Below are 12,161 nucleotides of genomic sequence, written 5' to 3'. Positions count from 1 at the left end.
AATCTAGTGCACAAAGGAGGGGCTGATCTGATAGGGGCATAGGCAGTTCATCCATGTTGTGATGGGAGGGAAGGCGGGAGGAAGTGCAGGTGAGAGCATGCAAAAGTTCTCTTTTGGTTGTTTCTGTTTCTCCATGATGTAGGAAGCAAAAGAGGAAGTGGGAAAATGTCACAGGCTGAGGAGAGAGGTCTAAGTGTGAATTAGTCTGAGAATGGAAGAGTTAATACATCATCACTTCACACTTAACCCTACTGATAACAGTAGAATGACTTGGATAAGTGACTTATGTTTGCTACACCTCAGTTTCTTCATGGAGCTATTGGTAACCTGTCTTTCAGGATCATTGTGAGGACAGGGTGAGAAGACACCTGGCATTGTTCCTGGCCCCTAGTAGGTTTTTTGTTTTTGCTTTTTCCTAGTAGGTATTTAATAAAGGATTATTCTTTTCCAAAGTGTAGCAATAAAATTATTGATAGAGTACAGGTAGAATAGTACTTCCAATATTTAAAATACCACTTTAATAGTAATCTAAAACTTTTTCAAATGTGCAGTAATCTGTTGGTATTAATGTATAATTAACATATTAATCTGTTGATTACATGTACTTACATATTCAGAATCTGGATTGGATAGTCAAGTGCCACATTTTAAAAAAGAATTAGATCCTTTTCTCCAGGTTTGCCCCTTAAATCTATAAGGACTCATTTGATAAAGTTCCCCCACTGGTTTGTTGAAAATAATTTTGTTACCTTTTTAAAAAGTTCCAAGTGACTATTTCACAGTTATGTTTGATCTCAGTTCAAGGTGGCTATGCTCAAGAATGGAATGGGTTGAACTTATTTATTGCACATTTTAAGATCTAAGATTGATTCATTTAAAGTGTAAAGTATGGAAATTTTCTAACATCACAAAATATAAAGTATAATGAACCCCCATGTACTTATCATCCAGCTATCACCTTAAATGACATTCAAATTAATATAGAGGATGAAATGATCTTTGAGAAGATACGGAACTAACTTGTCTTGGTTCACTAATGAATAAGTGCTGAAGGTTTTGATTTAATAACTTAATCTGAATTCCTTCAATCATTATTTTATTCATTGATTCATGCAACAAAATTTATTGAAGGTCTACTTTGTTCATTAGTGCCTAATGGCTAAGAGCCATGGCTGGGTGCAAATCTGAGCCCTGCTACTTACCGGCTGTGTGGCCTAGGGCTAATCAAAATATTCTACGCTTCAGTTTCCAGTTGACAGAATTGAGATAATGCAAATATCTACCTCATAAGCTTGTTATGAGGATTAGATGAGATACATTGGTTTGCTCAGTAAATGTTAGCTATTATTATTAAAAATACTCTTTCTCCTTTTCCTCCTCCTCATCTTTGTCACCCAGATTGTGTGCTAGGTGTCATTGGAAAGTGTGAGAGGATTAAGAGGTGGACCTTGACCTTGAAGAACTAGAACTTCAAAATCACATATTAGAGCCAGGAGAGATCTTCAAGATAATCTGGTTTGACAAGTCCAGAGAGGTTTAGTGAATGGTCCAGTATCACACATCTATCTGTTAGTGGCAAAGCCAGGCTGAATCTCAGGTCTCACAGCTGTGAGTGCTCTTACAAAATGGCTGTTCTGTTGGCTTGTCTGACCTCTGCCCCCTTCCTTAAACCCTAGTCTTTCTAAGTTGACAAACCTGACCTATGTGTTTTTCAGTGCTCTGCTCTTTCAGTGCACAGACATATATGTGAGACTTTTTGCACATATCTGACCTAAACATGTCTTGGACACTCCCTCCTTAAGATTCCAAGGAAGACTTTTTAGGGAAGGTGGACAGGCTATCTCTGTGTTGTAATCACAAAGATGTTTTTATCTTCCTCTTGTATCACAGCCCAGGAGTTAAAGTCACTATTTGAAAAAAAGTCGCTCAAAGAGAAACCTCCACATTCTGGAAAGCAGTCAATATTATCTGTACGCCTGGAGCAGTGTCCTCTGCAGCTGAATAACCCCTTTAATGAGTATTCCAAATTTGATGGCAAGGTAAGTAAACGTGAAACTATCCCTTTAGGTAAAACCTCAATTGTATGGAATTATTGTTGGTTATTATTCTTATTCTTATTCTTATTAGATTTAGGGTTTCAAAAGGGACTCAGTAAATATAGAATGTCACTCACATTTCCTAAGACTGAGGCTGTAAAAAGGTCTGGATTTGGGCTTAATGTGGTTTCCACAGTAATATGTTTGGAAGGATGAAAACAAAAACAGTCTGGAGATAAGTGTGTGTGTGTGTGTGTGTGTGTGTGTGTGTGTGTTCCTGTTTTATCTCTGGAGGTTGTGTGTGTGTGTGTGTGTGTGTGTGTGTGTGTGTGTGTGTGTGTGTGTTCCTGTTTTATCTCCTAAGTGTTTCTCTCCTAAGGTTTGGGTTAGTTGGACTGTGATTAATCAAGGTCTGACTGTTTGGAAAGCCTTGAAAGTGGTTCTGGGAGACGGTTTGGGTTGTCTTGTCTGATTCTTGATTATAACTCCAGAAATTGTAGAGGTGAGAGCTTCATTTCAGAATTCTAAGACATTGCTTTGCATGTCAGTGTTTTATTGAATCTTGTTTGACACTTGCTATGCAGGATGACTTAATTTTTTCCTGTTTGTTCTGACAGTTGCTAAATTAAAGTGTGTTTGTTTTCCTTTTAGAAAAATGGCCACTATTTTAGGTGGAATATAGTTCTATCAATACATGCAGGACCCTCTCTTCCCCATTCCCTGCCATTCTTTGTCTCTGTGCTGAGCTGAGCTGGGTTTCTTTCAGGACAGTAGCAGTTGATTTTTATATTTATTGCCATTATGTTTGCTGTCTGGCAGTGGTGTGGGCGTGCTGAGTGATAGCTTGTTGCCTGGAGGGACTGTGTACAATTTGTCTTATTTCAACACCATTGCAATTAATAAACATACAGCTCTTTGCTTATGTTTGCACTTTTTATAATCAAGTCCTGGTTATATGCTGTTTCTGTCAGTTGTCATCTTTGAGCAAGGAGATGTTTTTTCTTTGAAACACTTTCACCTCATACAATTCAGCATGTTTCCATTGGTTTAAGTAAGCATATATGGACATTGGCACGTGAGGTTATTGATGTTGGCGGGGAAGGGGAACAAAAACTAGAAACAAAATGCATAAATAGCATAAAATCCTAATATGCTCAGGAGTTTTCTCCAAAAAACATAAGAAAGTACTTCCAGTAAATTAGAGATTGTATCCTGTGAAGAGCTATTCTTCAGCCTGCCCCTGCCACCTTCTCCTGCTTCTTCTTGTGGAATGCAGCAAAGAGGAGGAAGGGTCCCCCTAGGGGACAGGAATGTCAGCCTCTGGAAACTAGTGAGTTGGACTGTAGGGGATTTTTTTCTTAACTACTACAATCGATTCATTTAGATATGTGAGATGTTATTATTGGGATTAGGTTACATGGCTAGAATTTATTTGCTTCCATTGCCTATCATCTCATTGTTTGAGGATGCAATTAATTGTTGGAGTAATTAGTATTTGATAATGCTGTGATGCCAACAAAGTAGCACAGATCTTTTAAAATACTATATTCTAGAATTTTCATTATACTATTAGATTCTATTATAAATTACTTAGGATTTGGATTTGTTAGAAGGTTGTGAACTCTGCTTGTTATATATACCTAACTTGAAATTAAAAAATAAAATAAAGAAGCCATTTCCTCAGTCACAAAGGAATTATTTTTGCTAGATATGTGTTTACACTTACGACTCTCGATGTTTTTGTCATATCAAGTCTATTTGTAATCAGCAAAGGATGTGAGCATGGCCCAGTCACCATTGCACAATTGATTAAGAAAGATTTATATATCGATAAGTCTATCTTGTGACGCAGTGCTATTTTTTTTATTATCCTACATATTACAATTGCTAAAACACAATTAAACCCTTGTTCTCATCTATTATTTAATATTGATGCATTTGGCAGATGTGTAATGAAAGTGGCTAATATTTGAAGGATATTGTATTGTACATATTAAATTAGTCTATCTTTGTGAAATGCATCAATATGATATTCAATGACATCTCAATGATTAATAGAGAATTATACTTGAGTCAAGCCTTTTCGTAACCTAGAAATTAAAATGACTATTCAAATAACACCTCAAAATGATGAAATTAGCATTTTGTGATTGCATAATAATGGGATTGTAGTAGTTATAACAGCACCATGGCTGCCTCGAGAGTTAAGATCATGTCAACCCCTTGATAATAAAGCCTTTTCTGTGAGAGTCGACTTTAATAATTTCCAGATTGATTCTTCCCATAAATCATTTGACGTTCAGCACTAAATTTTTGTTACTGTTGTAACTTAGAATTATTTTATTTTTATTCAGCTCATATTTAAGAAGTGAAATGAGTGTCCTGTTTTAATGATTCACCATCTTGTCATTGAACTCCCTGTTTCTTGCCTCAAATGTAAGAGTTTCTCATGTGTTTTGATAGTCCCCCCCCCCCCTTTTTTTTGCAAAGGTTTGTTAAAGCCACTAAAATATGTGGTTCTTTCCGCTACAAATATTCACAATGCTTTTCTTGGGAATAACGCTTGCCTTATTTACATAATTAACTGAGTTGCTTAGGTCTCTTGGGCAAATGGTACATAATTGGGGAGAGAAGGGGACAGGGAAGAGTTTGGGGTCTAATTAAATATGCTAAAAAACTACTTAATTATCTATTTCCTCAAGAGACTAACTGCTGTGAAATCCTCCTTATGATTAAACTAGCATTGGATTTGAAAAAAGGGTTTTGTTTTTGGTGTGGCTTTACAGTTACATTGTAAGTAAGCAGGCATCTTTAAGGATTTGTGCAAACTGAATTGTGGGTTTTAGTGATTCTAAGGGTAAACATCTCTTAGTTATTGTACTAAATTAAAGCGAATACTTTCAAATAGTTTTTGGTTCCTGTAGCTGGTTAATAATTTGATTTTTTTAAAAACTGTGGTTGGTTAATAATTTCTTGAAGGCATGTAGAGAGGGAAAGGCCGTACTTAGGTATATGCTTTATTGTAATTTTTACAGTTTTTTGATCAGGTTTATTACTATGTTTATATTATCTTTTTGGCAAATTGGCAGTGCTATCCGTGACTGTTTTAGATTCATAGGTTATTAATAACTCTGTTTACTGATCATTTGAAAAAAGACCAGGACAGATTGCAAGTGGTTTTAGGGAATGCTTAGCCAGACAAGGCAAAACAAGGCTCAGCCATCTGCCTAAATTCTTTGGGCTTGTTAAAAACAGGACCTCTGAATAGCTTCATTAACAAAACCAACCTCTGTTTTAGAGGTGAGACAATAGGAAAATTCTTGTGCCCGTCCCTCTGATCTCACTGAAAGTGGGAAATGTTGGGTATGACAGGGAGTTGCTCTGAAGTGATGAAGGAGTGACAGGCAGTAAAACATTCAGCACTGATTTAAGTGCCCCTGAATATGTGGATTTCTGCCCTGTCTCTCCACCTTTTTCAAAAGAGGTCTTATTTTAAAAAGTATCTAACCCCTTTCCCATGCCTTATCACTTGAGAAGCTTTAGCTAGTACATTGTCATCACTATTTTGGTTAAACTGAGTTTACAAATATTATCATCATCAGTAGACCCTTAGAAGTTCAGATACCCATCTCCTGTCAGTACAGTTACTGACAAAGAAATGGTACTGATTATCAGTTGTGTCACCTCAGTCAGGTTTTTCACCTCACTGAACCTCAGTTTCTTTACCTGTGCAAAGAAATTAAGAGTTCCTTCCTAACAAAGCTGATGAGACCATCAAATAGGATAAAGCACCTAGCACGGGGAGAGGCAGTGTAATTTAGTTTGTAAGCAGATCTATTATGTAGTAAGGTCTGAGTTTAAATCCTAATTCCACCACTTAGTGGTATGACTTCAGGCTAGTTACTTAACCTCATGAAGCTGCAGTCCTTGTATGTGGAATGAGATGGTGGTAGTGTGTCTTCCTGATGAGTATTGAGATATAGCACATAGGAAGCGCTCAGCAAATACCCCACTTCTGCCTCTTTCTCTCTCTGTAAAGGGTGAGGCCAGTGATGCGGTCTCTCCTTTGTACTTCATTAGATTGTTGACAGGATTGAGTGAGAGGAAATGTGCTCTTAAAACTAGGAGTTTAGCATCATTACACAAGATGTACAGCAGACTGGCTGAAGGTGGTCTGCTTGTAGAAGTCCAGGGAGTCAGTCCAGTGGGGTTTTGACCTTTAACTTGAAATAGGAAGATTAAGACAAGTAATTACTTCCTTTTTTGTTTTTTTGTTTTTTTGTTTTTGCAATGGCTATTTTTTAAACATCAGGTGAGAGGGTAGTTTGATATTAGTAATTGCTTGGCAGTTTAGTAAAATGTTAAATATTTTACTTATTTGACTTAGCTAAATTATACTCTAAATATAAGGAGCATGTTTGCCTTGACAAGTGCTTTAAAAAGCAGAACCAGTGCTAGTTCATACAGACAACTGACTTTGATTGTGTTAACTTGCTAGAAAGTAACCATTTCTCTGTTAGAAACTGTTTTAACAGGGAAGCTGCAGAGAGCATGGGGGAAGGGATAATTCATGAGTGCTAATTGCTTGGCTGTTAATTTTCATAAGTGTTGATAGAAGCAGTTCCTTAAATTAAACTTTGTTTAAAATGTATCAGGGGAAATATTCCACAGTGTCGAGCCTGAAGTGAAAATTAATATGAATGCTGTGGCAATTAACACATACTGGTTAATAGCTTTTAGCAGCATTTTGGGATGATAGTCCTTAAATACATTTTTGCATGCTGCTCTTGTTTCAGCATTGTTCCAGTCTATGTCTGGATAATTATGAACAAATGTTTTCTACAATCATTGGCATTAAATAGCTCTCTTCAAAGGAAGTCACTTAAAACTTTGCAGAAAGCTTGAAGCCACTGAGAAATGTTGCAAACTCAGAAAAGGTCAGCGAATTGCCTTTAGAGGAAAATGCTCCTCATCTGAACTTGGAATATTTGCTATTATCGTGGGAATGGTCCCCTCTAATAAGTTAAGCTACTTTAGTTTCAGGATCTCTTTCCGAAAAATTATAACCTAGACTTCTTAGTGCTGGTTGTGTTTCCAGACAGCAGCTTTTGCTTATTGCTGCCTGAGCTGAGGCATGGCCTTGAGCCTAAGGACGTTCTGGCCTTTGACCTTGCTTCTTTTCTCTGACCAATACCCTCCCCCCGCTCCCCGCCAGCCACCCCTGTCCTCCCCCACCAGAGGAGGTGGCTGAGATTGCAGTTGGCTGCATCGGTCTCAGAGAGAGAGAGAGAGAGGGAGAGGAGAAAGAGGGAATATCTAAGGTAACTCTGTATTTTGAATTAGGAGCTGTTTGTCTCACTTTTCCATTGGCTTCATTTTACATACCTTTTTCAGTAAAGGAGAGTAAAGTCCCAACATCATTTCAGCAGTTACTCTCTTGGCAACTTATCTCTGTGACTGTATTTTGTTAGTCTTCCTTTTTATAGACCAGTTTTTATTAGTCTGTTCTAGTTCTAAAGCAAGATATTAGATATTTACTACCTTTTTACACACTGTGGTATACCAATAAAAGGACCAAATTCATTAATTTAAAAATGTGTTTAAAATTTTTTTTTTAAATAAATTTATTTATTTATTTATTTTTGGCTGCGTTGGGTCTTCGTTGCTGCGCACGGGCTTTCTCTAGTTGCAGTTAGTGGGGGCTACTCTTCATTGCGGTGCGCAAGCTTCTCATTGCGGTGGCTTCTCTTGTTGTGGAGCACGGGCTCTAGAGCGCAGGCTTCAGTAGTTGTGGCTTGCAGGCTCTAGAGCGCAGACTCAGTAGTTGTGGCGCACCGGCTTAGTTGCTCTGCGGCATGTGGGATTTTCCTGGACCAGGGCTCGAGCCCGTATCCCCTGCATTGGCAGGCGGATTCTTAACCACTGCGCCACCAGGGAAGCCCTAAAAATGGATTTTACTGAGATTATTTCCCCCTTACCATTATACTAAGGCAGTGCTCTTCCTGTTGCTCGACATTATACTGAAAATCCTGAGGGCCGACTTTGGGATTTTTGCCTGGGTGGTATTCAAAATGAATTAAATAGGAATCTTACAACAAAAAGAAAGCATTTTCAAAAAAAAAAGCATTTTCAGCATCCTATTCTGAAGTTAAATTCTCAAGGCTTAGCTCTTAAAACTAGCTTATTCCACTTTGAGCTCTTTCTGTCCAGGCCTCATTTCTGCATTTTGTTCTGAGCCCTGCCAGTCTGTGGAGGCTTCCTGTGATTGTGGAGCCGTCTTCTAGAAACTCCCTTCAGAGGTAGAATTCACCATCAACTGAGAGGCTTTTCAAAGGAAGGCAGAATTTTGCGGTGGGAAGAACATGTTTGTCAGGCTTGGGTTAGAATTCTAACTTTGCCATTTACTAGCTGTGTGATACTGGGCAAATCACTTTGCCTCTTTAAGCCTGTTTTCATATCTATAAAATGAGGTTAATGATACTTATCAGAAAATGTTGTTGTGAGTATTTAATGAAAATTATAAATGCATACATAGCAAAGTCCTGGTATATGGTCAGTGCTGAGAGATGTATTCATTTCCTTTTACCACATTGCCATTCATTTACTTCCTATTTAGTGAGGGTCTACTATGTACCAGGCACTGTTAAGTAAAATCTGGATACAGTAGTGAGCAAAAACAGATCTGGTTTCTGACCTCATGAAGCTTCCTCTCTTGGCAGGAGGATAGATGTTATGTAAATAATCACCAAACAAAGTGTAAAATTGCAGTCATAGTATATATAATCAAAGCCAATTAATTACCAAGTTCCAGGAGAGATACTTGGGGCTTTGAGAGAGTTATCGTAAGGGCATCTGACCTAGTCTGGGGCGGGGTCAGAAATGGTTATCCTTGTGAAGGTGCCTCTTGACCTGAGAGCTGAAGGCTAAGAACTAGCTAGGTGAAGTGTGAGGAGAAAGAAGACACAGAGGATCTGAGGCAAGGGGGAGCTTGGAAATTTGGGGGAACTGGAAGAAAAGGCTGTGTAACTGGAGACCCAAGGGTGAGGTAGATTGTGGTGCAAGGTGAAGCTGCAGGGGCAGACCACAAGTGGCTGGTAGAAGTGTCCTCTGTAATCGAAGAGTATGGGAAAGCCTTGAACAAGTTTAATGAGGAGGGAAGGTAATCAGGTTTGTATTTTGAAAAGAGCGCTGAAGCTCTGCTGAAGGGAATACACTTGAGAAGGGTTTGTGAGGCTAGAGAGACCAATCAAGAAACTTTTTGCAGTGGTCCAGGTAAGAAAGATGATAACTTGGGCTTACTTATTGGAAATGGAGAAGGAGTAGATGAATGCAAGAGATATTTAGTTGGTAAAAGTGATAGGACTTGATGATGGATTGATTATATGGCAGGGAACGGGGGAGAAAGGAGTTTCAAGGATGATTTCTAGATCAAATTCTGGCTTGAGGAACTGAATAGACGACGATACCATCCCTGAATTAGGAAGCACTGAAAGAGGGCCGAGGATGAGGCAGAAGTTACCGTCTTGAGCTGGTTTGGGCCTACTGATGACAGATCATAGCCTGTTACCATGTCCTTGAAGACACTACACATATTCTTTTCTGGAGGGGGTAGGGTGCACCCTGTTTGTTTGGTTTGTATTTGGGGCGTCTGAGGCAGTGATCTCTGAGATGAGGGTGGGCTAGGAGGCAGGAGCCTCTTTTTTGCTTCCGCTTCATAGCCAGCTTTGGAACTTTGGCTAAGGAATCGCCCTAGAAGTGGGTCACCTCTTCTCTGAGACAGGGCTATACTCTCAGATGCCTGAGATGAGCTATACTCTCAGCTCATCAGGCCATTAAGAGGAGAAAATGAGAGAGTAATTTTAAATGAGGCCGATGTCAGGTGTCATTTAAGAAAATATATTGATTGTAATTCTTGGACGTTAGGGGAATAAGAGGTAAAACGTGGACATATTTTTGTTATAACGAGATTACTGTTGTGGTACTACCCTCTTCCTGGCTAATTAATTACAAGATTAGCAGACGAAATCTGGTTGGAATGAATATCAAACACTGAGTCCCCAGGGAAAGCATGGGAGACAATCTGTTTTATAGGTGTGGTGGGGACTGGGGATGGTGGGATTTTATACTGAGCTTTCTCATCTGGGGCACCTCGCTCTGCATAATTTGCAATGGAGAGATTATCTAGTCGCTCAAAGTACTAGGCCCTGATTTTATTATCTTGAAAACAGCTATCCAGAAATATCAAATGACAGCTTAGGGTCACCCAGCTGGGCATAGAATCTAGGTGTTCTAATCCTTAGAGATTTTAATTTTCATTCTTAATGGCATTCATATTTACAAAATGGAAACCTGAGTTCAAGTACTAGAAGACCATGTGGTGGAAAGAACACAGACATGAAAGATGTTTTAGCCCTGGCCATACTATGGAGTCTGGGACAGGGCACCTCCCATCTCTCTGACAGAGCCTCAGTTTCTGCATGTTTAGAAGGAGGAACTTGACTTAGGTGATCTCTTGGATTCCTTTTGGCTTTAAGATTCCATAGTTTTGTGATAGAGAGGTAATTGACATCAGTGACGTGTAGAAGGTTATAGATGGGAAAACTTGAACTCTTGAAGAATTGATCTTCTACATATATGTTGCTACTTTCCTCTTTTAATTGATCATAACAAAACTGTGATGGAGGGAGCATTATCTCCATTTTACAGATGAGGAAACTGAGGCTCAGAAAGAGAAAGTGACTTGCTCAAGGAGATCCCACTAGTGTTTGGCAGAGCTGGTATTCAACTCCTTATTCCATTACCACAGCTTTCTTTCTTAGACTGTTTTACAGTCATTGTTATGCAGTAAACAAAATATTATTAAGAATTGAAATTTTTCAAAATTTAAAAACAGAATAATTTTCCCTTTACCAGTGAACTTGAAATCTGACAGACTGGTTTAGCTCTTATTATCAATTGCGTCTGTTGGGTGAGTTACTGCATTTTGTAAGCCTCAATTTTCTTACATGTAATAAAGAAATGATGAGATATAGGGGCTGGGGAAGAGGAATGCTTTACACACCAAATCTAGTGTATGTCCCACAAATGCTTTTTTCTTTCCACTGATCTTCCTGGTATGCAGAGTGGATTCATTCATCCGTCCATCCATCCATCCAACAAATTATTTACTAAGTGCCCACATTGTACTGGTTCATTTTAAATGTTTATGACATACTGGCTCTGTGCTAGGCACTGATGAATCAGACAGGGCTAACCACCATAGAGGAATTTGAAGATAAGAGTGGCCATAGAGCCAACAAGTGGAGGAACCACCCTTCATAGTCAGGGTTGTGCCCTGTGCTGGGACTATGACAGTGGTCCATGACTTCAGGTACATCTGATTGAGCAGAGGAACAGACCCATGAACAACTAACTGTAGAGTAAATGTGGTAGGTACTGCAGTATAGGTCGATACGGAAGACTGGAATTGGGAGGCAGCAGTGACGTTCACCCAGTTTGTTATCCTAGGTGAGTTTGTCTAAATTTTGATTGTATTAATTCCTAGAGGGCAACTTTGGTCACTCTTTAATGAAGCCCAGCTTGGCACTCTCCACACATAAATGTGGACTTTTTAAAAAATGGCAGTGATAAATTTCAAATGTCATTACTCTCTGAGGCTTGCAGCTACATGGCAGTATCATAAGAGCAGTGTTTTATTAATATCTCCACTCCTTTCTGTTAAATTGAAGTTTTAACACCTAGACAAAGATACATGTAAGAAAGTAAATTTAGGAAATTTGCAAAATATGGTACTATGCAACCAGAGATTAAATTGATTTGTTATATGTGCATTTAGCTACAATTCATTTTAATTGTCTGTATGAAGTTAAAAAGTATTAGTGTCAGATAAAGATTCATCACCAGAGCGTGATTTAAGGCTGGTGCTGGAGAACGCAGGCATGTGTTCCAGCAGATGTTTGTATAAGGCGCTGTCTTTCCTGACAGCAGTTAAAAAGTATGGTTATAGTAATCAAATTGTGGTGCAGCGACTCAGAGGCTAGGGCCAGATTGAATTAAAATAGATATAAGATTTATGAATAGCAATAGCTGTGATAAAATTTCACTGCCTTCTTCAACAGGAAGGAC

The 12,161-nt window shown here is 38.7% G+C and overlaps 1 protein-coding gene across 10 annotated transcripts in view; it reads left to right on the top strand.

Moving 5' to 3' along the window:
- MAPKAP1 (MAPK associated protein 1) overlaps positions 1 to 12,161 on the top strand; it is a 237,572-nt gene that overhangs the window by 44,227 nt on the left and 181,184 nt on the right. For all 10 annotated transcript variants that reach the window (XM_036855298.1, XM_036855302.1, XM_036855294.1 and 7 more), the window contains one exon: positions 1,891 to 2,039. In XM_036855298.1, coding sequence (XP_036711193.1) covers positions 1,891 to 2,039 — 149 coding nt within the window. The remainder of the gene's footprint in view (positions 1 to 1,890; positions 2,040 to 12,161) is intronic.

This window comes from Balaenoptera musculus, chromosome 6 (genome assembly GCF_009873245.2).
Source record: "Balaenoptera musculus isolate JJ_BM4_2016_0621 chromosome 6, mBalMus1.pri.v3, whole genome shotgun sequence".
Lineage (NCBI taxonomy): Eukaryota > Metazoa > Chordata > Mammalia > Artiodactyla > Balaenopteridae > Balaenoptera > Balaenoptera musculus.
This window is presented reverse-complemented; position numbering and strand designations above follow the sequence as displayed.